General features: G+C 54.6%; 9 protein-coding genes across 9 annotated transcripts; 2 read left to right on the forward strand and 7 right to left on the reverse strand.

Moving 5' to 3' along the window:
• Window positions 1-3,220: 3,220 nt before the first annotated feature.
• On the reverse strand, window positions 3,221-4,276 carry B0T26DRAFT_749625 (uncharacterized protein; the record flags this gene model as incomplete). The annotated part of the gene is made up of 2 exons (XM_060445129.1): window positions 3,221-3,876; window positions 4,045-4,276. The coding sequence occupies 2 exons, from the start codon at window positions 4,274-4,276 to the stop codon at window positions 3,221-3,223; spliced, it is 888 nt and encodes a 295-aa protein (XP_060298118.1).
• A 1,909-nt stretch (window positions 4,277-6,185) lies between these two features.
• On the reverse strand, window positions 6,186-9,980 carry B0T26DRAFT_701726 (uncharacterized protein). The gene has a single exon (XM_060441604.1). It carries the CDS (start codon window positions 9,574-9,576, stop codon window positions 6,538-6,540), a length of 3,039 nt encoding a protein of 1,012 aa, XP_060298119.1. The 5' UTR covers window positions 9,577-9,980; the 3' UTR covers window positions 6,186-6,537.
• A 357-nt stretch (window positions 9,981-10,337) lies between these two features.
• On the forward strand, window positions 10,338-11,363 carry B0T26DRAFT_749627 (uncharacterized protein; the record flags this gene model as incomplete). The annotated part of the gene is made up of 3 exons (XM_060445130.1): window positions 10,338-10,387; window positions 10,557-10,870; window positions 10,957-11,363. The coding sequence occupies 3 exons, from the start codon at window positions 10,338-10,340 to the stop codon at window positions 11,361-11,363; spliced, it is 771 nt and encodes a 256-aa protein (XP_060298120.1).
• A 240-nt stretch (window positions 11,364-11,603) lies between these two features.
• On the reverse strand, window positions 11,604-13,598 carry B0T26DRAFT_207163 (vacuolar ATP synthase subunit D). Its single transcript, XM_060433777.1, has 8 exons — window positions 13,272-13,598; window positions 13,040-13,152; window positions 12,930-12,940; window positions 12,442-12,816; window positions 12,324-12,333; window positions 12,211-12,251; window positions 12,069-12,124; window positions 11,604-12,009 (listed from the first exon to the last, which is right to left on the reverse strand). Exons 1-8 carry the CDS (start codon window positions 13,284-13,286, stop codon window positions 11,845-11,847), a joined length of 786 nt encoding a protein of 261 aa, XP_060298121.1. The 5' UTR covers window positions 13,287-13,598; the 3' UTR covers window positions 11,604-11,844.
• Window positions 13,599-13,911: 313 nt separating this feature from the next.
• On the reverse strand, window positions 13,912-15,349 carry B0T26DRAFT_749629 (S-adenosyl-L-methionine-dependent methyltransferase; the record flags this gene model as incomplete). Its single annotated transcript, XM_060445131.1, has 5 exons — window positions 13,912-14,225; window positions 14,288-14,727; window positions 14,824-14,947; window positions 15,010-15,136; window positions 15,203-15,349. 5 exons carry the CDS (start codon window positions 15,347-15,349, stop codon window positions 13,912-13,914), a joined length of 1,152 nt encoding a protein of 383 aa, XP_060298122.1.
• A 2,465-nt stretch (window positions 15,350-17,814) lies between these two features.
• On the forward strand, window positions 17,815-20,275 carry B0T26DRAFT_644143 (uncharacterized protein; the record flags this gene model as incomplete). Its single annotated transcript, XM_060437600.1, has 3 exons — window positions 17,815-17,868; window positions 17,938-18,108; window positions 18,179-20,275. 3 exons carry the CDS (start codon window positions 17,815-17,817, stop codon window positions 20,273-20,275), a joined length of 2,322 nt encoding a protein of 773 aa, XP_060298123.1.
• A 427-nt stretch (window positions 20,276-20,702) lies between these two features.
• Window positions 20,703-21,583, reverse strand: B0T26DRAFT_749631 (uncharacterized protein; the record flags this gene model as incomplete). The annotated part of the gene is made up of 3 exons (XM_060445132.1): window positions 20,703-20,921; window positions 20,993-21,111; window positions 21,250-21,583. 3 exons carry the CDS (start codon window positions 21,581-21,583, stop codon window positions 20,703-20,705), a joined length of 672 nt encoding a protein of 223 aa, XP_060298124.1.
• A 1,810-nt stretch (window positions 21,584-23,393) lies between these two features.
• On the reverse strand, window positions 23,394-24,532 carry B0T26DRAFT_207448 (uncharacterized protein). Its single transcript, XM_060433778.1, has 2 exons — window positions 24,061-24,532; window positions 23,394-24,005 (listed from the first exon to the last, which is right to left on the reverse strand). The coding sequence occupies exons 1-2, from the start codon at window positions 24,392-24,394 to the stop codon at window positions 23,761-23,763; spliced, it is 579 nt and encodes a 192-aa protein (XP_060298125.1). The 5' UTR covers window positions 24,395-24,532; the 3' UTR covers window positions 23,394-23,760.
• A 117-nt stretch (window positions 24,533-24,649) lies between these two features.
• B0T26DRAFT_739487 (uncharacterized protein) lies at window positions 24,650-25,012 on the reverse strand (the record flags this gene model as incomplete). Its single annotated transcript, XM_060443716.1, has 2 exons — window positions 24,650-24,854; window positions 24,906-25,012. 2 exons carry the CDS (start codon window positions 25,010-25,012, stop codon window positions 24,650-24,652), a joined length of 312 nt encoding a protein of 103 aa, XP_060298126.1.
• Between the last annotated feature and the right edge of the window lie 415 nt (window positions 25,013-25,427).

Consider the following 25,427-nt stretch of genomic DNA (forward strand, 5'->3'; position numbering starts at 1 on the left):
GAGCTTGCCGTGAATACTATCTGGCCCGGCTCAGAACCCAGCCAAATCACAGTGGAGCGCTTGCGAGGAGGCGGCTTTAATCGCATCATTGGCCACACGCGGCTCGACACCGCGATACCAATCCCGCGCGAAAAAAAATCGCACAATATACCCGACTTATCCCGAAGAGACCAAATTCCATTCATTGATAAGAAGACCCAGAATGTGCGCAAGGAAGGATCCTCCCACAGGAGTTCACTCCCACAGGAACAACAGGCGCCAAACCGATAAATGGAAGCCCCTTACCCCGAGGTGGGAGATTGAGCCCCACCGAGGGGAGCAGTGGACCGTCGGGTATCGGGGCATAGAGAACCCGGGGTGAGCCCCTGTGAGGCTCAGCCCCGGAAGTTGTAGCGAGAGGAAACATCGGAAAAAGTCAGAAGTAAAGATGCGAGTTTTCACCCGGCTCCGTACAGAGTACGGTTTCTTGTGTACCTACCTGAAGAAGGGTCCGGTCAGGCCTGACGGCATGACGTTGTAAGAACAATAATAGTAAAAGTGAGTGATTTAACAATGTAAGGAGAATTAAGGGCATAACGAGAGAAGAGGGGGAGGGATAATATAACTAAGTTTTTGTCCGTTTCCTACCCCTATTCTTGGTTGGTCTTGTGAACGGTCGTAGTTAGTTTGAAGGTTACGAAACGGATACGCCGTAAGACACCGCGTTCTTATTCGGTATACTTTTCGAACCCGTTTTCGGCTCCAAATACCCTCATTTTCGGCCACTTTGAGTCCCAGAGAAAAAGGTTCTGAGGGCCAGACTAGTAGTTAGGTCGGTGATGACCAGCGAATCCCTAGTGTTGCATGTTTTTTTTCTTTCTCTTTTTATTGTTTTGTTGTTTAGTGGTTGTTGTGGTACCTAGAGTCGTGGTCGGGCGTTGACGACGGTTGTTTTTGGGGTCTGGAACTGCTTGGGGAAAGCATTTGACTTTTTGGACTCGAGCGAGCAAAAGATGCTAGGTCATGTCATGTACAGAGGTGATTGTTCTGGAAAGTCTGGAGCAGGAATAAAATAAAATGCATCAGAAATGGGGGTTGTTGTTCGCTCGATCTCTGGCTACACCAAAGCCCGGGTGGCAAAGTGAACGTTATCTTGAAAAATCCATACAAGTCAATGGAGGAACAAAAGCTATTGGGGCGTAATTTGGCGGACTATTTCCCCGTGGTACCCGGCCCCTGAACCTCTAATCACTAGTAACTACGTAGGTGGGTACCTAGCCATAGTTCAAGTTCCTCCTCCTCCTCCTCCTCTGCCTTCTATTTTCTACTCTTATCCAACCTTCTTCCTCTGAGTCGTCGCCATTCTCTGATGAAACTGCGAGCGGTACTGATGTTTTTGGTGTTTGACCTTCCCGTTGTTGCCTTGGGTGGGGGGGAGCACGGGAGGGATTGTTCCTAGATGGACTACTGCTCCCACGGTTATATTGCGAGGTGCGTGACGAACGGTTATCACGACGTTCGGCCGGCTCATATTGAGGTGTCTGACTCTCTTGTACAGGTCGATGTACATGCAGAAAAGAAGATCTTTGAGATTCCATTTGTGGTCGTGAGTGAGACACACGGACCGGCGTTTCTCGCCGCCGCTGTTGACTTTGCGCCGACCTATAGTCATCACCAAACTGCCGCCTGCCAACCGCGTCCTGCCTGCGGCGTCGGCGGTGTCTGGACTCACTGCCAGTGGAACTCTGGGGCTCACGACTCGGGAGATCGTCAGACTGTCGACTGCGGCTGCCCCTGGTAGAGTTCTGCCGGGGTTGAGGTCCGGGTCGGGGCCGAGGTCCATACCGCTCCGTCTCCAATGGCCCCTGGGACTGCCTGGTTGTCGTATTTGATGTTCTGTTAGCTACGGAGGAGTAATCTGAACTAGAAGAACCAGAAGAGCCGGAAGAACTTCGCCGCTGTCGTTCCCGGGCCATCATGACCCGCCCCGCCCGGCCGTAGACGTCGCGAAGATATTCATCGCAGCTCATGATGATGGCACTCCCAGCCGGGAAGGTCTTAGGTCCCATCTCATCCGCCAAACTAGAGTCATTGGTTACTTTCGTCCTCCACCATGCCAAACTCTTCGTCCCTATAATCATCTGCATCCGATGGCAGTCCCCTTTACACCTTTCGTCGCAACGATTGAATATCAATCTTCTCCCGAAGAGGGTGTGATTGCCCTTGGTGAGTTGTGTTTGGCCGGTGGATCCAGGTAGCCGATCGAAGTTCCTCTGGAGCGTAGCTTCGGGCACCGCGAGGTAGGACCGGTTTGCGGGGAGGGTCCGGAGACGTGGACAGGTGTTTAAGGGGTTTTCCGGCTTGATGATGTTGCCGAGGGTTTCGACGAAAATTGGCACAGCACGGATGTCTTTTGCGTACTTTTGCCATTCTCCACACGTGTCTTTGAGCTGCACATGGCGGGGGTCCAAATTGTCGCTTCTTTCGACAAGATCTAGGTACTCCCAGCCGTAGAGGATTCTTCTTTTGGGGAGTTTTCATATACGGAACGCATTTGCTGAACGCATGTTCCCACGCATGGCGTCGAGGAAGGAGTAGATGCGAGCGGCGTCTTCTTTGAACAGCTTGTCAGCTTCCCCAATTTCAACACCTTCTTTTTTCATGTCGCGCGGTTGCCTCGAGTAATGTCTGACCACTTTGTCAGCGTTTCTTTTGACGGTGCGCCGCACTGTCGTCTCCCGGTCTCTCAAACTGGAGCTGATGTCTGCCGGCGACCTCAGCTTCAGCCCCCGAGCATCCAGGTGTCCGACCCTTTGCCAGTCCTGCATAAGCTGCAAAATAAACTCTTCTCCTGTAATTTGTATGCCTCTGGAGTCCTTCGTGCCGTAAAAGATGACAACCAGTTGTTTAGCGCTGTCGAGGATTAGGGTCAAGTCATGCAATTTTACTTGAGTTGAAATTCCCTCTGTTTTACTCCTCGAGTATTCGAGCTGCCTCCGATGAACCGGGCCCCAATTTTTATTCTTTCAAAGCGCAGCGGATATAGGTGGGAATCCGCTAATGATTCGAGACTCGCCGTCGATCCATGAGTGAGACTGAAGGCACAGTTTCTCGTCCCTGATTAATATAGTCGCGAGACGCGAGCTGTCAGCAAATGGAAGGCAAACAGACAAACAAACACAAATGATGACGTAATTAACAACCAACCTATATATGAAATGGCGCTACTTGTCCAGCCGAATTAGCTCCTCGCATTCCACAATGCGTCTGGGTCCCGCTGCAGCTCTCGCGCGGGACACTGGTCGACGATGTCGTCCCACTCGAGCGGTGTGGGATAGGGACTAGAAACGACGTGCCACTGAAGGGACTCGGACCCCCCATTCGGACCCTTTCCAAAGCGTCGAACTGGGACAAAGGCGTGGAACATGCCCTTGATAACATAGCCGCCGTCGAGCGTGACAGCCTCGGAAAGGTCGACAAAGTTGGCCATTTGGTAGGGATGGATTTCCAGCCCACGCTCGCCGTTATCCCGTTTCGCAATTGGATAGCCCACCACCATGACTGCTGGGTCCAGTATGCTATTCCAGCAGCTACCGCTGACTGGCGAGCCAGGGGAGCCAAGGGAGCTACGAGATGGAGGCGGCATTTCGAGCTCCACGCTGACGTCGAACCGCAGCTTCGGCGCGCATGTGAGTGTCGGCTCGGCAACCGCACTCGCAACCGCACTCTCAACCACTACTGCGTGAGCATATCGGACACCGTCCTGCTTCAAGGAGCACGCCGCAGCAAGCCATGCAATCTGCTGTGCGACGGTGATCAGAAACTGCTCCGGTCCATGCACCCAGACCTTATTGCAGCTAAGGTCGACCAAGATGCTCTCGGTTGCAAAATCATCGTCTGCAAGCCAACCAGCAGGGTTGTTAACCCCCTAGCGTGCCTGTGCCTGTGCCTGTGCCTGTCGATCAAGGCCGTCTCGCACCGCGCGCAGGAGCGTCTGCGGCTGTGTCGGCCAGGTTGGTTTGAAGTATTGTGCAACGGTGCAGTACTGCGCATCTGACAGCTCACCCGTCACCGCCCCTATGCTTCCCAGGTTCTGGGAAACACCATCGTCGTAGTTTCGACGCAGATAGTCCCCCAGGTTCCAGTCCACTCTGAAAGTGGCCGTGAGAATTTGTGCTTTATGGCTAGCAGTAGGCTCCGGATAGTGGCGACGCAGACTGTGTCCAACCCGCCGACTTATTGCGACCAACTTGTCGCTGCAGTAGCGATCCATAGCCCGGTCAATCTCAGCCACCATGCTCTGAAATGCAGGTTCGGCTTTGAAGCAATCCAGTACCTCCGTCGGGCTGATACCTCGGATTAATGCTGGATAATGGACACCGGAGCCCTCATCCGACTCGGAGACTGCCCAACTATCAAGAGACATGGGTTGTGGAGGGTCTTCCCTCTCAGAATGGGAGTGACTCCCGGTGGTAATAGACGCCGGACTTGGGGGATGTTGGTCCTGCGGCAGGCCCTGTAGCTCTGTGCTGCCCCGTCGTTGAGTCTCTACCCATTCCTGCGCATACCGCCTCGCCTGCTCACGAGTGCTGTCCCGTTCCATGGAGGAGATCAACTCTTCTGCAATCTGAAATTTCGATCGGCCGACCCATCTGGAGGCGCGTTTTACTTCCTTTGTAGTGTTCGGCTTCTCCAGCATCTCCTTGGCGAAGGACCGAACTGACAACTCGATTCGAGTTCTCATGCGAGTAGTACCTTCGGCCGTGAACTGTATGAAAGAAGCCTTATTTTCATGGAGAGCCTCCGTCACTACAGCACAGAACTGCTCCACGAGCAATGTTCTTTCCTCAGCCGTAACTTGAACAGAAGACACGGTGCTACCGTCAAATGTATTTCTATCGTCATCTTGACCATCGGCTCGGTTCGCGTCTGGTAGAAGTACCTCGTTTAGGAGTTCCCCGTTGCTTTCGACGACTTCTAGTATACCATTAACAGCTAGCATCCACCGGGTTTGCCCTTGCTTGCCAAGGCTCGGGTTGCTCAAAGTCGGGGCAGTCAGAGTGGTCGAGCTTGGTACTGCGGTTCCGGTTCCCCTTCCCAATGTGGAGGTATCCGATGTTCCTGTCCCCGATATGACACACCGTGGATTTTTTCCCGAGTCCGTGGCTCGGCCTGGCGCTATCGCTGGTTCATTCGAGCCTGAAAGCCTTGTGGCGCTGTGTCCTTCCGGGACCGGCGGCGGTATCCAACCGTCCCCATCATCCATATTGGAAGGTACTCGACGGACAATGCCTTCAATGTCCGCAGGCAGCGGTGTAGACAGTTTGAAGTCTCTGGAGAACGACTTCAGCTCCTCCAACTTCCTGAGTCGGTCCTTATGGGCTGTCCTGCCTCTAGCATTTTCCATGTATATTCTTTGGCTAGCCGCAGACTGTTTGAAGCTTTTCAGTACGTCTCCTTCTGTAGAAGCGGGCATTGCCGAATGGCTGTAATTAATTGATAAGGTCAGCCTCGACAGCAAACGACAAAGCTGACCCCCAAGACTAGGAAATATATATACTTAGGGAGGTTCCCATCCAACATCTTTGATTCGTCCATTTCAGTGAATTTCTCCTGCAAGTGGAAAATGGAATGAATGGGACGGGACGGATTTTTTGTATGGAGAAAGTGGTTGCTAAAGAATTTTATTTTGATCGCTGATCGATAGATACCTAGTACTATGTACTATTAGTAGCTTCAATGTTGTCGAGTGGGTGTTTGGAGGAAGGGGAGTGAAAATGGGTTTGGGGTTATTGGGGGTTCTTACGATTGGATTCGGTTCGATTCGACGACGGGCTGCGTCTGGAGTTGACACTCGCTAATAAGCGCCTGAGGCGCTCATATCTGTGCCCCAAAAAGAGACGGAAGAATCAGTAAATGAGACGAAGAAACTTGGTACAATACAAGAATAAAATCTATATATCGGCTCTCCCGATCTCTAATGCAATCTATATCTGCTCTCGATTGTCGTGCCCTGGTTACTACTTTTGCTTTCCTTCACCTAGAACGGCCAAAGGCCGACTAGACAAGTCTCCGCGTTCGCGCAAACAGCAAAACACACACCACAGCAATCGTGGCAGCCCGGCACATTGACTCAACCTTAAGTTGTGTAAGCAGGAGAGCTCTTTACCAAACGGGAAGGAGAAAGAAGAGCCAGAAGAGACTCTGAACAGGAAAGAAAACGATGTATTTAATGTGCCCGAAACGATTTATGTATGCTAACCCATCGCTGATCTGCTATGCTGCTCTGCTTTGTGGTCCTCGAATGTACAATACATATGACACCACCCAACTTATACAATAATGACAAAAAAACAACCACCCAACCAACCGGAACACCGTCCCATCCAGGCGCTCGCAAAGTCTTGTCTCCCTCTCTCTGTGCATGAGAGAATCTCCGCCCATGCCATGTCAAGAAACTGCACGGGGAAAATGAGAGAAAAAGACTAAAAAATTAACAAGAAAAGAAAAAAAAGAAAATAACTAGATAAAACTGCTTGTATTGAACTAACCAGCCGGTCAAGGCACGTAGATTCTACTGAAGCTAATCACCTCGCGGCGGCAGCAGACGCACTTGTCGAAGTTGTTCATGGCCAGTGAAACGCGGCAGTCGTCGCACAGGCTGAGGCAGCGGCAGGGCCAGACGATGATGGTGCGCGCGGCGCTCTGGCAGACAACGCACTGCGGGCCGTCAGGGCCGAGACCAGCGGCACCGGTGGCCCAGGATGCGCCACCGGCAGTCGACTGTCGACCGCCGCCTCTTGTGCCAGCAGCGACGCCAGCAGCGCGGCGTGACAGCAATATCTGCTCTAGGCGGTGGGCCTCCTCATCGGGACTCATCTTTTCTGGGCCGAGGCCGAATTGTTGGTGGTTCGTCAGCAATACCTGCGCGCGCTGGCGCTGTTGGCTCTGCCGGAAGCGGGAACGGGTCAATATCTGGTCGCTGGCGAGATGAGCGGCCAGCGTGCGGGCCTCCTCGCGGTCTTCTGGGCTGCGAGGGTTGAGAAGACGAGCCAAGTCCGTCGGGGCCATGGGCGTGTCAACCACAGGCGTTGCCTGGCGGGAGCCGCGGGCGCGGGCGCGGGCGCGGGCGTCGGCGAGATCAGAGACAAAGGTCCTGGGAGCGTCCTGGGTAGGGGTGCGCTGTCCGTCGCCGAGATCGTCATCAGACTCAGACTCCCATCCAAGTTCGCCCTCTGCGTTGTCAGTCGAGGAGATGATGCTGGTCGTGTCGTCAAAGTCGGCGTCATCCACACCACCAGCGCCATCCTGGCCGTCCGACGGAGAATAGTCGCCACTCGAGTCCAACCCCCCCCACCAGCCGCCCTTGAGCCACCAAGTGTAAAGCTTCGAATCAATCTCATCTTCGTCAGCAGAGTGGGGTGGCTCATCTGCCACTGCCCTCGCGCGGTTCATGCATCGACGGAGTTCAGCCTCTACATCAACCTGCTCGATACGCTGAATGGAGGCCAGAGCCATCACGCTGCCAGGGACAAATATCGAGTCCGGGTCAATAAGTTCCCTCCGCTGTCCCTTCCTGTCGGAAGACTCCGCCTTTGGTCTCCGTGACAGCCATCGGAGCCAGCGAGGGGGGTTCTGGACCCCTACGAAAGAGAGAAGTCTGATGGTAACGAGTGCTGAGGTAGTGAGCAGCAGCCTGTTGATGTGCATGATATACTCAAAGGCCATCAACCACCTCCCGCTGCGCTCGGAAGCGCCAACGCCGTCCCGGACCCTCCTTGCCGCTGCATCATTCTTGGGTATCTTTTGTGCTGCCTTCTCTCTGGCGTAGCCGCTAGCGGCACTTGCCTGGCCATCCTTAATAGGAACGAGGCCGATGGTGCCGATCGAGTCGAAGCGGGACCCAGGGATTCCGCCGCCTATCCACTGCATCCGAAGCTCCTCAACCTCACGGAACCTCTCCTCCTCCAGCCAGGTGTACATTCCCAGACTCACCCGACGGTCTTCACAAAGGTAGACAGCCTCGCTTGCCATGGTGATGGCACCAAAGCCGGCCCGCAGCAGGGCAGTGTAGAAGTCCATATCCATCCGGATGCGGATATCTGACAGCGACACATTTGCCTGCATGTTGTTATGGGCCTGGGCAAACCGTTGCCTGAGAGTTAGGCGCCGTCCTTCGGCATCTGTCTCGGGGGCAGCACACGCTGAAAGGGAAAGGGCAAGAAAGTAAACGAATCCGCACCCGATGATGCCCGTCAAGACCAGAATATGTGGGATGAAGCCGATGATGCAGACAGTGGGGTACCGCAACAAGCCGCGTGACGACGAATCTTCAATTGAGAAGTTGGCAGCGCTCCACATGATGCTGCCCATGAAGCATAGACCCCAGAATCCGGTGCTGAGAAGGCGGAAGCGGGACTGCAGATTCAGGAGCCCGAGGACGTGGCTGATCGCGTGGCCCATGGTTGAGAGGAAAGCAGCCATGAGGACTTCGGGGGGGGTGTTTACTCTACTCATGATCATGGCGCGGGTCACGGCAATGGTCGATCCCAGCGTGGTAGACGACGGAGCGTTGGACTCGTTTGAAAAAAGGCCCCAGCCAAGCTGGTTACCCACGGCGGCATCGGCCTCTGCGAAGGCCAGAGAATGCTCGAAGAGAGTCATGCCAGTCTCGGCAGAGATGGCACGGCCCTGCACAGTGCACGAGACGACTTCGATAAACTGGCTCAAGCAGAAGGACAAGAAGAGGGGCCACAGCCGAGACAGCGACCCGCGCAATTCCGATTGTTCCTGGTCGTCCCAAGGCACCATGCGCACCGACTCGCAGGACTCCTGGTCAGACGCGCCGAATAGCAGCGACGAGCTCAGGCCGTGCAGGAAGCCGTTGGGCTGAGAGAACATCAAGTCTGAGCTCTTGCTGGCGTTCCCCCAGCGCATCTCGGAAAAGTCGGGCGACGTCTGGCACTGCATCGACTGCAGCAGCCTCCGTGCCTGGAGGAGCAGCACGATGATGATGGGAAGGCGGAGAGCAAGGCGGACAGACCAGCCAAGGCGGAGTCTGCGGCGGGTGGCGGCAAAGACGTGGGTACGGTTTATGATAACCGCCATGGCGATGCAGCACAGAGCCCACTTGCTGAAGGCGTAGCTGAAGACACTTCCAAAGCCCCGAGCACCCTCCAGGGAGAAGCGAGATCCAATGGCTGTCGGGTCGAGGTCGGCGGCAATCGTGGGCGTGGACGCGGGTATCGACTGGGCAAAGGTGCCGAGGTGGCCTGCTACGGTGGTTGCGAAGATGTTGGCGTCAGCAGATTCGGCGGCGATGCGCTGGCCGAAGCCGTCGGCGGCGTCGGAGAGGGACATGAAGGAGCCCAGCCTGCCCAGCTTCATGACCATGCGCGGCCCAGCTAAGACAAGATCCTCAAGAGAAGGCGCCAGGCGCGACATGTTCATGGCATATCCCAGATGCGCCGCTGTCCATGTTGTCAAGTTGTGCCAAACACTCGCGTTGGTGAAGGTGGCAGCGGCCTGTGACGCCGACGCCGATGCCGATGCTGATGCCGATGCTGCCGCCATGTCGGGAACGAACGTGTGGTCCATGGCCGAACTCCAAGGCGGCCGAGGGCCGGTGCTCTCGGTTCAATCTGGAGCGTGCGTGCGTAGCTATCCGTAATTCGTATGCCTCCCCCACTGTCAATCAGCCGAAGCAAGTAACCCGAGTGTATGTACCAAGTCCAATGAATACCTTAGCCGAGGCAGCGGAAGCGGCGGGAGGGCAAAGGTCGAGTCTAAAAGTGACCGCGGCGGGCTCAGCAGCCGAGATGCAGAATCTCAAGCGCTGTGTCGCAGGACGCAATCGAGCATCTTCGTTGCGTGGGGGCATCCAAGAGCGTGTTGACGTCGTCGTCGATGGGTCGCGGTGGTGGTGGGCACGCTTGGCTGTCCGTCGTGCGGTGCGGCCTGATTATAGACCTTACCAGCGCACGAGTTTATAGTGCTTGGGCGTTCTCGGGACAATGCAGGGAGGAGTTGGCGCGTTGAGTGATGCCACTAATAAGAACCCCGCCAAGGCCCATTGCTGATTACCAGCGGGGGTTCTGCGGTATGCCCGTACTGAATACAGTGATACGTATTACTCCTGAGTAAGGGACCCTCATTCTACAGGCTGGCCTGACAGGGACCCACCATAAATTCAGACCCGCACTCAGGCTCCTCGGGAAACTCTTTCGCGATTGACTTCCACCAACGAGATTCCTACCTGTGAACTGCGCTCGCTCTAGGTTCAACCTACCAGGAAAAGGGAAAGAAGCACAAACAAAACAGAAGCTGCCATCGCGCCTGCGCGCCCAAGTACAGTGATAATGGCCTCGGATCAGCAGCAGCATCAGCAGCAGCAGCAGCCTATTGCGACGTATGTATTGCGAACGTGTGTGTCATTGCACCCCGACACATGCCAAGCAACCGCCGCCGCGTGGTGTTGAGAGCCTATTTTCATGTTCAATTTTTTCATTTTTGCGAGACAAAAAAAAAGGGCAAGTGTGACTAACGGGGATCCCACCCATCGGAACCAAAACTGGCAGTGTCTACGTGCGCAACCTCGAGGAGCGCGTCAAGCCGGAGCCGCTCAAGGAGGCGCTGCGAGCCATCTTCTCCGAGTATGGAAACATCATCGACATTGTGGCCAAGACGAACCTGCGCGCCAAGGGCCAGGCCTTCATCGTCTTCGACAACCCCGAGTCGGCCGCGAATGCCGTCGAGGAGGTCCAGGGCTTCGAGCTCTTCGACAAGCCCATGCACGTCGCCGTAGCGCGCAGCAAGAGCGATGCCACCGTCCTGCAGACCGGCAACGAGGACGAGTTCGACGCCCACAAGCGCCACCGCATGGCCGAAATGGGTACATTTGCACACTAAATCTTCAAAGCTATACCTCAGGCTTCCTAGAGCAAGTAATTAAACTAACCACTCTTTCTCTCGTGCTAGACAAGAAGAAGGCCCTCGAGGCCGCCGAGGAGCAGAAGCGTCTTAAGCGTCCCCTGGTCGGAGCCGCGGCCGACGCCAGCGGCGGCCGACCGGCCAAGGCGGCGCGCGGCGCTGGCCTCAAGGCCACTGGCGCCGGCGCCCCGGCCCAGCTGCCTGACGAGTACCTGCCGCCCAACCGGATCCTGTTCGTGCAGAACCTGCCCGACGGGTTCACTAAGGATGACGTCGTCGCCATTTTCGGCGTGTTTGAGGGCTTCCGCGAGGTCCGCATGGTTCCCGGCCGCACTGGCATCGCCTTTGTCGAGTACGACGCCGAGCCTGGTGCCATCGTGGCCAAGGAGCAGACCGCTGGAATGGCCGTGAAGGATGGTGAGAAGGCCTTGAAGGTGACCTACCAACGGCAGTAGAGCTGCAGCAACCCAGATCCGACGAAGCAGGAGCCGGAGCTAGGGCAGCTGGTCTGGCAAAATTTCGCTGGCGATATCAATCAATTCACGGACTTCCAGCAGTAGCCAATGCAGCTCGGCGGAGCACCTGCAGCTCAGTAGGACCATGGTGGCTTCCAGTGTGGTAGGGGCTGCCGGCGTGGTCGTGGACGTAGTTCACGTTTCTTGGGAGCAAATTCTGGCAATGGATTCTATTATACAAGATAGGTTCTGATCCACGACGAAGTCGGACTTAATTACGGGCGGAGGATAGGGTATCTTTTTGATGCGATACCCGATGTAGTTGAAAAAACAGGACACCAAAGAGCCAAACAATGACAACGGCAGTGAAACTCCAAGATTTGCGCCTCGGGTCTAGACTTACTGGAAACAATGTGTATATACAGACAATCTGGCTCACGCGCGCTTCCGAAAAGTTGAGCCTTCCTTCCCCCGCCAACACTCAGAATATGACATCCTCGTCCTCCTCGGCGGTTAGGATGTCGCCCGACTCTTCAATCGCCTCTGCTGGCGCCTGGTTTTCCTGGTCGCGTGCCGCAGCCGCCTCTCTCTTCACTTTCATTTCGGCGTCTAGAGCAGCGTTGTCCCGCTGTTTTTTATTGGCAACCTGCTTGCGTGTTAAAAAGTAGCACGGTCTAATTATGGAGAAAACGCGACGCGACATACCTTTTTGAGTCTGTAGAATTCTTCTCTGTCAAGCTCGTCGAGTTCGGAGTTGATATCTGCAGTGCCGGCGTATTAGCGAACATGCCTTCCCTCTCTCTCTCTGCCGGATGAGGCGTGCTATGGGGGTCGTAGTTTGGCTTACACTTGATGGTGTTCTCGGTCCGGGGGATAATGACATGCTCACTACATCACGCGTGTCGGATCAGAACGGCAGTTTCGACGCCGAGTTACACCCGAGGGCTGACTGAGACTTACATGGCGTTGACTGTATTTGGGCACTTGTTAGCTAGACGCCTTTTTTCTTCTTCAGGTTGTAGCCATATTCCCCGCTATAGGGAAGACGACAGGGGAAAGAAGAAGAGAGAGGAATTACCTCTCCGGTTGACAACCTTGATGACCTCGTCGAGGATGACAAAGGCCGTCTGCAGGCTGGCGAGCTCGACCAGGGCCTCGACGGCGCGGGCGTACGTCTCGCGGCAGCGCTGGACCTGCTGGCCGCCCTTGCCGAGCCCCGTCATGGCGAAGTCGTTGTTGCCCTCGGTCAGGTAGCTCTCGAAGGCCGGCAGCAGCACGCCTGACACGTTCTCCTGCTTGGCGCGGATGCGGAACCGCGCCGACTTGGCCGACTCCTGGATCTGGTACCCGATGTTGCCCCCCACCGCGTACGTCACCTCGGCCAGCGATAGCGACGCGATCTGCATCACCCGCCCCATCTTGCGCTTCGCCTCGTCGATCCGCCGGGTGATGTCTGCCACGGGCGGGTGGGTCAGAGATAAATAAAATAAAAATCACCGGCCGCCTTTGATGCCTAAAGTAGGTTTGGGGTTGTGAAGGGTATTGGAGCGGGTTTTGTCTATTTACCTCGGAAGCGCCTAGATTTCGAGACCATCGGAGTGAGTTTCAAAGCCATTACAAGCAGGATCTTGGAGAATATGATGCAGAACAAGGGTGGAGGGCTGGGGGGTTCTAACTTGGTGAGAGCTTCACTCTTCCGCTTGAGCAAGCTGTGCCCTGTTTCGGCGCCCTTGAGCTTTGCTTTCATGAGCCCTAGGGATTGCCGCGTGGGGAACACGGCTTCGCGATCCTAGCACCGCCGCGGTCAGCTAATCAATCGCTCGTCTGGTGCAGCTGCTCTGCTTTGCTCGTTCGCACTGCTGCAGCAGCAGCTTGCTGCGGGGTTTGTCAGTCAGGATGGCACCGTACTGCTGCGCCAGACATGGCTGCGGTTCGCCGGGCAGGCGACTGATCGAGGCGGGGAGGGGGGCGAGATTCGAGCCGACGGCGAATGGAGGAGAGATGGAGAGAGAAACGAAGTGAAGTGTTGTCGTCTAGGGTGTGAAGTCGCTGAGAAAACTGCACGTCAGATATGGTAATGATAATGAGGGACGGGCCGTACTGTAGGTACGATGATGGTGGAGCTTCCCAGGTTGGCTGGCAGCAGCACTGGCGCCAGCTCCGATCTGAGCTGAACCTTCTGGTTGGTTAAAGTGGGGGCAGAGCGACCCCTGTCCCACCCGCCACCTGCGCGCCAACGCTACATAGTCCAGCGTGTTCGCAATTCGCATCGCCAGCTCCTTCCATTTCGCACCACTTACTTGCATTACGAAATACGTACCTACATTTACATGACATTACACCACGCAAGGCGCAGGTGCGTCACAGCATCAATGTCATTGCAATTCAACCAACGCATTTGTCTTATTGAATGTCCAATTTGAGGCAGTGGTTTACAACACAGCCGATTCGAAGTTGTTTTTATTTTTTTTGTTGCTCTTGCTTCTATATCAAGTAAGGTAGCCAAGGCCCTTGATGCATCCATTGGTGGCGACGGGAATGACCAGGTCTACTTTGGCACCGTGACGATGGCGCTCTGTCCCGTGGTGGTGTTGTACTTGGCCTTCTTGACGATCTTGAGGCCGGCCTTGTCGAGCAGCGCATCCCACTGCCTCTCGGTGCGTTCGATGGACGAGAAGCTGGCCAGCATGATCATGTCGGTCTGGGTTGCCGTCGGGTGCACCCCCGTGTTGGGGATGATGATCTCGTCAATAACGAAGATGGAGCCCTCGGTCAGGGCCGGCAGCGTGTTCTGGATGATGGCGATCGCCTTGTCATCCGGGTAGTCGTGCAGGATGTTGCGTGCGTAGTAGACCTTGGCGCCTGTATTGCTTCTTTGTTAGCAACTGACTGGTGGGCAGAGGGATTGCAGTCGTTCTCGTTACCTTTGATCGGCTGCGGAGCCCAGAGGTCGAATCCCAGCTTCTCAATGCCCTCAATGGGGAGGGTCTGCGGGAGAATGAAAGGCTGCTCCTCAAGGATGACCCGGCCGGGTATCTCGGGGTGCATCTTCTTGATGAGGCCTGACTGCTGACCAAGGCCGCCGGCGATGTCGACAAAGATTGCCGTCTCCGGGGTTGAGCCTTTGACGTGGCCGGCAAAGTCGAAGACGTGCAGCCATGTCTGGGCGTTGCTGTGGACCGCGGCCATCCACACGTTGAAGTTGGCCATCAAGTCTGGGTTCTCCATGGCAAAGACGAAGGCTGGCTTGTCCGTGTTGTTGGCCTTTTGGAATGGAGAGTTGACCAGGTCCTTCGGGTTCTCGTAGTTGGTTTCGGCGAGGAAATCCGGCATGGCCATGAAGGACGGGGTGATGGCCTTGAAGCTAGACTTGGGGGTTAGTTGGGAGACTCAAGACAACGAAGCCGAAGCCAAAACCAGCCGCTGCACTTGGATGGAAAGATGCTCGTTCGAGACTTACCAATGGATGATCCCGGCACGGTATCCGGGCTGGGCAAGAGCCTGAGTGATGTTGTTGGCCGCAAAGGTGTCCTCGCCCGTTTCCAGAATGAGAGTATTGGAGGCAAGCAAGCGGAGGATGCGGCCTGTGCAAGATGCAGTCAGGGAGAGGACAGCCATGAAGAACAGAAACAACAAGCGCACTCACTCATCAAGACGGGGTCGCATTTCGACGACGCGGCAAGCGAGGCGCCGGTGAGCGGCCCACCTGCAGCGGCAAGCTGTTCATAGATGTTGAGGTTGGTGGCTATAAAGGAGACGATGTGGATCAACGGCTACATGTTTGGGCCAAGTTGTTAGTCATAGGCTCCCTTAGACCTTTCAACGCGGCGTCGGCTTACAGAGCCATTCACGCGGTTAATGCTGTCGAGGGGGTCCTCGACGGCGTAAAAGAGCTTCTGGGCAGCATTGTAGAGGGCCAGACGCTCCGCGGGGTCCGAGGGCGGAGACTTTGCGGCGCTCTCGATCTGGGTGGCGAGGTCTGCCATGGTTGAGTTCGTGTTGTGTTGTGTTGACTACGTACGAGACGGCGAGGTTGACAAGAGTCAAGCTTGTGCTTGTAGGCACAGGGAAGGGAGATGGCGAAGAGTAATATAATAGGTAAGGCAGAGGGTACGCCGTGGAGATAGATACGCAGCTCTGTTCTCTCTTCTACGTAGTGGAAGGTGGAAGAGAGAGGTACGCCATGAATATATACTCAGTACTGCGTAGGTAGTCCAAGAGACAGAAGCCCCTTGCTAGCTAGCACCACGCTGTCCGACTCCTTCCCGCACACCACACCACACCCCTGCCCTGCCGCCCGTGACGGACGAAGCAATTGTTGCTCGTTGCTTCAACGTCCACCATCGACTACCTGGGTATGGAAACAATACTGCATGTATCGAAGGTTGCACTTGCACCTCAGGGATGGGCATCCTGATTAGTGAAGCGATTGTGAAGATTGCCCGGAATTTAGATTGATTACCCGTGCGGGCGAGACGCCGACAGCAAACCATTCTTGCGCATACGCAAACGCTCGAAGCCCTTCTAACCAGACTGGGCTGACAAAGAAACCTCAAATACAAAGATGGAACTCGGGCTGGCATAGGTAGGGGTGACGGTAGGTGGTATCTGTGGCGGCACAGCTCCAAGGCAAACCCACCATACTTACGGATAGGCAGGTGAGCTATCCATGGAAGTGGGGTCGCGTAGGCCGTGTTTTACCTTGTATGCACTGCACATGTAGTGTAGATTGGATTGCCCGTCCCTGCGTCTCTAAAAACCGCCGAGGCGGTGCTTAACCAGTTGCTGGATCTCCCTTGAGTAGTACCAAGTCTAAGGGCCGGAGACGCAAAGTATCAACGAACAGAGAGAGGGGTTGAAGAGCGGCTGAAGCAGATGGTGGGAGCCCCTCTCTTTGGCCCTTCAACGCTACTACCTAGAACTTGTCCGATCTCCACGGTGAATGGAATCCGAGGAAGCTACAAAATGTCTGTACATACCTATATATTCCCATAAATCTTGAAGATCCGTGTATTCGATATATATGTAGAGGCACTTTATATAATTGTATGCCCATACAGATACAGGCACGTTGAGCTTTGTGTCACCTTCGGACTTGGATCTCGAGCATTCGTAACTCCACCCGTCTGTGAAAATAGTCAGGTCGTAGTGGATACGTGCGCCGCATACTTAGTCGTATTTCTAATAAAGTCGCAAACCGCTGAAACCTGGGAAGAGCTGCCTTGTGGTTCGATTTGAACCCGGCTCGGGGAGTTTGGCGCCTGCCCAGAGTGTGGTGTGGGTTGCAGTGGACAGAGGTGCAGAGGTGGGAGAGGGGGCTCGGAGGGGCACATACGGACCTTACACGTGTAGTAAATAGTCCGCGTATTCGATTTCGGCGTGTTTCTTCGTTTCCAGACACAGACCGCGCATGCATATAAAATGGATGCACGGCCTGCTGCTCTACAGGACGGCTCGCCCGAATCCCGCGCGCGCCATCTGCATCCGGGGCCGCGGTGCTAGCTTATGTTCTCCTGCTCTGGTTGGTGGCCTTGAAATGCATCCGTGATGGACGCAGGTATCGTATCGTGTCTGTACGGGAGATACCGAGATGCCGGCTGGATTCCATCTCAAAGAGCCCGGACCAGCCTGTGTGTGTTGATGACAGAGCAAGTATTACATGCCCATGCATTCCAAATGACAGTTGATTCGGTTTTGCCTTGTACGTCCGCATATAACGCCGGCTACTGAATTTGAATCATCTCCAAGGCACTCCACGAATACTGTAGTGAGCACAGTTGAGCAACGGAGCAATGAAGTTGAGCAGTCATCCGGTCTCCGCTCACGGATAAGGCTGCTTAGTACAATCCAATCCATGAATGTTTGTCGGCGTGGTACTTTCCAAGATCCAAATGGCCTTGGCATCTTACAACTCGCCGTAAAGGTTTTTCGCTAAGGGGGTAATAGCTATTTGGACCCCTATTTTGGAATCCTAGAGGTCTATTCCTTGTCTAGAAATACCTATTAAAGACCCTTCCTGGCCGGTTCATTTGTTATCTTCTTTTACATCGTAAGTACCACGCCAACAAATATTCAGGGATTGGATTGTAAAATAATCGTGCGTCCACCTACCAGTGATGATGATGCAGTGGAGCCCGCGCCAGCGGCCAAGAAAGGGTCTGAAATTCTGTTCCGACTTGGACAGCCAGCCACGCTGCCCCGGACAGGCAGACACATGGAGAAGCACCATGGTGGACATGCAATGCCGGGCAGGAGCTGAGAAAATCCTGGCTGGAAATCCCAACCCTAACCCTGAATCTGCGAAAGCAGAATCCACGCCCTCAAAGCGCACGTCCCTTCCCTCAACGAGCGAGGTAAGCAACGTTCACTAGTCGCCGACCTTGCCTTACCACGCCCAATCGCCGCGAGGCAGAAAAACAGCATCGCGAAACCGAACAAGCAAGTCGCCGCCATGTCGTCGAACCTCGTCCACCACTCGGGGCGCCAGCCAGACGTGGCCCTAGTCGTGCGTCTCATATCCTGGCTGCCCGCTGACTATTTCTTGGCTGCAGCTGCTAACTAGGGTCCTTTACAGAACGACGATGACTTCCCTTACGAGCAAGACGTGCAACGCAACCCCGGAAACACCAAGCCATGGCTGGCCTATATCGAGTTCAAGCTCCAGCACGGGACGCCGCGTGAGCAGGCTTTTATCATGGAGAGAGCCTGCCTCCAGCTCCCGCGATCATACAAACTCTGGAAGATGGTATATATTATGTCTACATACCCCTCTTAGTGATTCTCCTGCGCGCGCGCATTCTAACCCGCCTCTCCAGTATCTGAGGTTCAGGACGAAACATGTCGCCAAGCTCAACGCCGCCATCTGGGCTGCCGAATACCGAAAAGTCGATGCGTTGTTTGAGCGCGCGCTGATCCTGCTAAACAAGATGCCGCGCATCTGGGAAATGTATCTCAAGTTCCTGATGCAGCAGCCGCTCGTGACCCTCACCCGCCGTACCTTCGATCGAGCGCTCCGGGCGCTTCCCATAACCCAGCACAACAGGATATGGGCCCTCTTCCGGCCGTTTGCCAACTCGGCAGAAGGCGACACGGCCGTTAGGATCTACCGGCGGTACATGCAGGTCCATCCCGAGGACGCCGAGGACTTCATCGAGCTGTTGGTCCAGGTCGGCCTGTACACGGAAGCGGTGCACAAGTACATCGACATACTGAACAACCCGCGCTTCACAAGCAAGAATGGCTGCGGTCACTACGAACTGTGGAGCGATATGGTGGACTTGCTTGTCGGGCATGCCCCCGACATTCAGACCGGCCATGAGACGGGCATCGACGTAGAGCGCATCATCCGGAGTGGCATTCAGCGGTTTGCCGATCAGAGAGGAAAGCTGTGGTGCGGGTTGGCGACATACTGGATCCGGCGTGGTAGCTTCGAACGAGCCAGGGACATATTCGAAGAGGGCATCACAACGGTCATGACGGTCCGAGACTTCACTCTCGTGTTCGACAACTACGCCGAGTTCGAGGAATCCATCACTGTAGTCCTGATGGAGCAAGCTTCCACGAGGGCCGAAAAGGGCGTGGTGGATGAAGCAGCCGACTTCGACCTGGATATCCGTATGCAGCGGTTTGAGCAGCTCCTAGATCGCCGCCAGTTCCTGCTGAACGATGTTATGCTCCGGCAAAACCCGAACAACGTCACGGAATGGGAGAAGCGGGTCGGTCTATGGGGCGAAAATAAGCAGGAGGTGGTGCAGACATATACCGACGCCATCGCCGCCATCCAGCCCAAGAAGGCTGTTGGTCAATTCCATCAGCTGTGGGCGAATTATGCAAAGTTCTACGAGAGTGGTGGTGACATACGGAATGCCCGTGTCATCATGGAGAAGGCCGTCAAAGTGCCCTTCAAGTCAGTCGCCGAGCTCGCCGATATGTGGATCGAATGGGCTGAGATGGAGCTCCGGAACCAGAACTTTGATGATGCGATCAAGGTCATGGCCAAGGCTGTCCAGGCGCCCAAGAGATCGACAGTCGACTACTTTGACGAGACCTTGTCGCCACAACAGCGAGTCCACAAGAGCTGGAAGCTATGGAGCTTCTACGTCGATCTGGTGGAGAGCGTGAGCTCGCTCGAAGAGACCAAGAAGGTTTACGAGAGGATATTCGAGCTCCGCATTGCTACTCCCCAGACCGTGGTGAACTACGCCAACCTCCTCGAGGAGCACAAATACTTCGAGGAGTCTTTCAAGATCTACGAACGGGGTCTTGATCTCTTCAGCTACCCGGTCGCCTTTGAGCTCTGGAATCTCTATCTCACAAAGGCGACGGACCGCAAGATTAGCATCGAGCGGCTACGAGACCTCTACGAGCAGGCTGTCGAGGACTGCCCTCCCAAGTTCGCCAAGGTCATCTACCTCATGTATGGCAGTCTCGAGGAGGAACGCGGACTCGCTCGCCACGCCATGCGTATATACGAGCGCGCCACCCGCGCCGTGTCCGACGAGGACCGAGCAGACATGTTCAACTTTTACATTACAAAATCCGCCTCCAACTTTGGCCTGCCGTCGACGCGTCCCATATACGAGAACGCCATCGGCACGCTACCGGACAAGGAGGCTCGCGACATGTGCCTGAAGTTCGCCGACATGGAGAAGAGGCTGGGCGAAATCGACCGCGCCCGCGCCATCTACGGCCACGCCTCGCAGTTCTGCGACCCCCGTACCAACCCCGGCTTCTGGTCCAAGTGGGAGCAGTTCGAGGTGCAGCACGGCAACGAGGACACCTTCAAGGAGATGCTCCGGATCAAGCGGAGCGTGCAGGCCCAGTACAACACCGACGTCAACTTTATTGCCTCGCAAGCGCTGGCCCGCAGCCAGAAGATGCAGCAAAACGTCGGCGAGGACGTCGACCAGTAGACAGAAGTCGTCTATCGACAACGAAAAGAACGGTGTCATTGAAATTCCTAGTCCTTCTGGGTGCGTGTGAATAAGCCGTTGATATATATATATAGTCCCGAGGGGGTTCCTTTCCAGGCAATGCGCTTCACGGTCAGGAGAAAATGGGCCAACACTCGACCGTCAAAGCAATGTGCATGCATCTGTTACTGCCAAAGAGAGCCCAAACCCAGCTTGAGTCTCGGTAGCAACCAGTTATCTAAACGAATATTGTACATGAAAAGTAAATGGACCAAGTGCCGGCCATATAACCCCCACCCAGCATGCCCGGGACGCCTCTTAGAGTGTGGGTTCACGTATATATACAGCTTGAACCCGCATCCCAGTCTTCCTTGTGGCCGTGGGAGATTTCGAGAATCTGATCGGCACTTCTTTGGGGGTGGGAGAATCACTCCTTCGCGCGAACAAACCGGAGGCGTGCAGCGGCAGTGGCATTGCCAGCAGCAGCCGCCGCCATTTGGACCGGCACCACACCACCAAACGGGCCAGCGCGAGCCGGGTTCTGGCATTTCACCAAACACACGTTGTCTTGGCCGGCAACGGTCCCGGTGCACGTCTGGTCGGCCGGAATCGCTGCCGTAAGGGGGAAGTCGGTCGTCTGGCCACTCTATATCCAACCAGTTAGCTTGCGCTCTCGGGTACGATTCTTTCCAACTGATCGAGTAGGAATAGACTCACGGGATTCCTGCCGTTACGGCCAGGCGTGTTCTGCGTCACCTGGATAGGAACGAAATCCTGAGCAGTGCCGTCCGCATTGATGCTGCATTTGTAGGGTCCACCGCCGTCCGCGTTCACCTCTGTTCGGAAACTGTCAGCATATTGCCCGTTATGGAGAGCCAACGAACCAGCTGGCAGGGAAATAGCATAACAAGAGCACTCAAAGTGAACACCCCCAAAGACCCGAGAACAGAGGTCGAAACTTAGATATAACTTACGGTGAAGCGTCATGCGAACCTCGCCGCCCGGGGTAACCTGCGGTAGCTCTCCCCCGTTTTGTGCCAGGACTGCCTGGGTACCAGCTTCGAGATCATTGTCACCGCCACCTAGGGTCTCGCCCAGCGTGTCGGCAAGGTCTCCCTTGAACCTGGTGGTGTCCTGCTGGAAGGGGTTGCGGGTAGTGCCGTCGCGGGGAGTGTTGGGGTTGATTCCAATAGCCGAGCCGCTGCCTCCGGCGTCTCCCGTGGCTTTGACGATAGCCCCATGGCCAGCAGCAAGCTCGGCTACTGCAAGAAGGGCAAGAATGAGAATGGATTTACCGCATGGAGCCATTTTGAACTGTGAAAGAAGGCCTTGGGTTCAGATATGTGTGATGAAAACCTGTCCGGCAGGAAGAACAATAAGCAAAGGGAGAGAGGTAGTTAGGCTAGAAAGCTCGTAAAATGAACTGGGTTGTGAGTGATGATCTGATACAGAAAGGAAGATCGATAGAGGTTGAATAGAGGTTGAAGATACCGACTATATATACCGTTGAATATATGGGATCACTTCGAGTCGAGTACGCTCTCTCCAAAGACGCACGATCCTGGAACAGAAAGTTCCAGTTTCACTTCTTGCCTCCATGTAGCAAGGGAAAGATGTGACATGCGTACTGAGGTAGTGCAGGCCATCGCGAAACTGAATCTCCGCGGTCTGTTTTCGGTGGCGGTGCCCTGGAGCCAGGATGGACCGATTCTGGGAAGCCTTGCTATTGGCGACTTGTGATTCACGAATCCGTCCGTGGCCCAAGTCTAGGCTCCTGGATAGCTTCATGTTGCAGCGCGAGGTTTATCTCAAACAAGCTTTATCACCGGTCGAGCTCCGAGAATGAACTAGATTTCGACAGACTGTGAGGCGCATGATTATATCATGAGGATCAAAGCTCCGGGAAGGCTTGTTGATCCCCGGAAACCCGTGTATCCTACCCACAGACCTGGCGTCCACAGACCCAAACTGGGTATCCGATACGAGGCCCCACCGCAGTGGAAGACGGGAGAGAAACCGAGAACACTTCTTGGGAAAAGCGGCCTCGGACTTGGTCTTGGCACGTGTTATATAGTGTCGACAAACTTGTTGCAGAAGCGCCTGAAGTCATGTGAAGGATTCCAAATCAAATGTCTGAGATATGACACCGACCGATTGGCGCAGTAGATGAACCCCAAGTAAGAAGAAAATGGGGGCATCTCTAGCTGAGCCTAGTGCGGCAGGGCTCTTGAGCGGGAGCCGTCGAGGAAGATCTTAGTGCAGATGATCGTCACCTTGTGCTTCCATCCTCTTGGCTCGTTTCATGTCGTGGGATACGAGCATCTTGGGGGCGCCAGCTTGATTCCGAGGCCGGCCAGTGATTGGAGGAGGGTACTTGCTTAGTCGTTCAAGCTTGAATGAGGCTCTGCCTGCAGCTGCAGCCTGAGGGTTGACTGAAGAATCATCAAATGCTTCGAATTCGAATCAACCATAGCAATCCAACAGTCACACAGGAATTTCGGATTACTGACCCCAATCCAATTCTTTCCCGAGCACATTAAATAGTATGCTGTTGCTCGCTGGATATGAATCGTGGGCGCGCAGTCGGTTTGGGGTGGCTCGCCCACGGACAGCGTCGCACATCTCCTGCTGCTTCAGAGCCCGCCACAAATGGCAATTATTGGGTGTAGCAGCCACGCTGATGATCTTTGATGTCCTATTACCCTCACCAGCTGCCGATCGAAACAGACGCGGGAATCAATTCCAGGGGTGATGTGAAACACTGGGTTCTTCGCCGGGCTGTGTCGTCGATCAAACTGATGTGGCTTGGGGGCAAGAACGAGGGATCAAAGGAAACCAATCGCAACCGAGTAATCATTCCGAATAGAACAAAATAAGGAAGACAACGAAGTAAATCCGGGGAGCATCACGACCCCGGCCTTTTACACGCCCAACCTCGACGGAGTCTTCTTGGCAACTTGATGATCCAAAACACCATCTGGATGCAGGCAGAAAGGGAAACTTGCGCCATTAATATTCAGTTGAAACTCTCCTGTTTTTCTTCGGTATCACCGCCGGATCAGTCACAGTCACCGTAGGAACCACTTGGGCGGTGAGACTGTAGCGGCCCTGCATTAACTCGTATTCCAAAGCTTGGGAGATGTTCATCGTCTGGCGTTTGAGTGAGCAGGCAGGCGAGTTTGCTTGTTGTGTTGGCAAGAGTAGGTTAAAAACTCTGTCACAGTATTATCCTGGTCAATGAGGTTATCGTCTTGAAACAACACATAAGAGCTGAGAATAGGAAAAAGCCCCAACATTCTCTGTATTCATTACCCAGGGCGGTGTTTCCTGGCTCAAGTCTCCATTGTTCTGAAATTATATCTATAGTTGTTATGACCGCCGAACAATGCCTGGGATTGTCTCATAGAGCTGAGTGTTGGGTCTCTGGATCTGGCTTGGGGACGATAGGGCTGGGACTTGGGCGGCTAGAAAAGTTAGCATCGAGGTTAGAATGCCCGCTCTGGGAGATACGCATATCCACCTCTCCCCGACGGAATTCTTGAACCCCCCATATCACCTGGGATATGGACAGCCCTCGCCTCTCCCATGTTTGCGTTTGCAGTTGTCCCTGAGAACCGAGCCGAGCTTGAAATAGGTATTCTCGTCCCGATGTTACTCCCAGGCCCAGATGAGAAGGCCGAGACTCCCACATTCCTAGGAGATACAGCATTTAACGGTGGGCTAGAGATTTCTTCCCATGCAGTTAGCTCTACGCACATAGGTCAGAGTCAAAGTTCAGAACCCACGCTGTGTAGGTGCCGGTTTGTCCCACCCTATCAGGGCTTTTGGGCCGCTCTGGACTCTCGGAAAAGAAGGGGCCGCGGGAAAGTTGGGGGCTGTGAGAAAGTAATTGGGAACAGCATCTCTATTGCTAGCAGGCGTAATTCGAAGAGGGCCTTGTGACTGCTCTGAGTAGAGGCTGGAGTATGGGCGACTTTCAGTCTCTGTAGCAGGCCTCGCTCTCCCGACATCAGGGGCGTTGTTTGATGTCTGGTCGAGCAGGACTCTTTTCTTCTTGTCGGATAATGTGAGACGGAGATCTTCACAGCTCCTTCTAAGTTCCTGTTGCTCAGTCTCCATGTCTGGGGGCACATGTTTGTTGTAGACTCAAACCACCGACGATGTGGAACAACCTCTTATCTTGGCAGTTAAGGTGCGAATTCTCTCATTCCCCTGATTCCACATGTTTTCCACTGCGCGCTCAAGCTGGGCGGTATGCTGTTCCATGCCTCTATTCTTTTGCATCTGATACAGGCTAATGACGGTCAGTCAAGATCAGAGGAGTACTTGCAGATCCTAAGAGGGACTGGACATGTGGTTTGTCATCTGATATGACTAGAAACTCAGAGCTTTCCCAGCATATTCCATGACCATGGTAGGACTCAGACCACTCAGGACAACCGAATTCCACTCCTCGGACGGATAGAGGAGTTGCTTGCAGACTTCGGAGGCGGCGAGGGGCTGCTGGCAGACGGGGCAAGTATAAGGACCTTGCACAGCAAACCTATGGTTGCTCGCGCACTTAAGGCAGAGCACGTGGCTAGGTAGCGACGCAATTTCACGATTTAGCTGCCACAAATTTGAGGTGAACACAGCGGAGAGGAGTAAGGCGCCAACAAACCTGCAAGCAGTTACCAGCGCCTGGTCTGTAAGCTGGGCTTCGCAGTTGCCAACATTGCAAGTCAAGCCCTGCTCCATTTTCGAGGAGATGCTTTCGAATTTGGACAACTTGGACAAATTCAGGCAGGAAGGCAGGACCTGTACCTTAGGGTAGGGAAGGAGGCAAGAAATTAAATGGTAGCGGGAGCTGATTATACACGAACGGTAAGATGGCAGGACTGTGGACAGGGCAGTCAATGTAAGGCACCTCATTCGGAGAAAGCAGAAACAGTCAGTAGTTTCCACATTTGACTCGAATCGGATTTCGTGTCAGACAGCCTATAACTCGCGTTCCTGCCTCCATTGATGGAAGTTGCAAGTAAAGCACTGTCTCTCACCTAGACTCAATGTTCCTTCCAAAAAAGTCTTTCGCAACATTGAACAGGGCAGGCGCGACCTTGTACTGACAATCCGGATGTGCGGCGGAGCTTATCCATTGTCACAGTCGAGACTG

The sequence above is a fragment of the Lasiosphaeria miniovina genome, assembly GCF_030549165.1.
Source record: "Lasiosphaeria miniovina strain SMH2392-1A chromosome Unknown B0T26scaffold_3, whole genome shotgun sequence".
In the NCBI taxonomy this organism is placed as follows: domain Eukaryota; kingdom Fungi; phylum Ascomycota; class Sordariomycetes; order Sordariales; family Lasiosphaeriaceae; genus Lasiosphaeria; species Lasiosphaeria miniovina.

Excerpts from the sequence above, each read along its gene's own strand:
- B0T26DRAFT_701726 (XM_060441604.1), bottom strand. The coding sequence starts at position 9,576 with ATGGACCACACGTTCGTTCCCGACATGGCGGCAGCATCGGCATCAGCA.
- B0T26DRAFT_207163 (XM_060433777.1), bottom strand. Across the intron at positions 12,125-12,210 it reads GACCGAGAACACCATCAAGT|ATATCAACTCCGAACTCGAC; the intron begins GTAAGCCAAACT and ends CCGGCACTGCAG. Across the intron at positions 12,010-12,068 it reads AATTCTACAGACTCAAAAAG|GTTGCCAATAAAAAACAGCG; the intron begins GTATGTCGCGTC and ends ACACGCAAGCAG.
- B0T26DRAFT_207448 (XM_060433778.1), bottom strand. The coding sequence starts at position 24,394 with ATGGAGACTGAGCAACAGGAACTTAGAAGGAGCTGTGAAGATCTCCGT. Across the intron at positions 24,006-24,060 it reads CAAACCGGCACCTACACAGC|AAATCTCTAGCCCACCGTTA; the intron begins GTGGGTTCTGAA and ends CTGCATGGGAAG.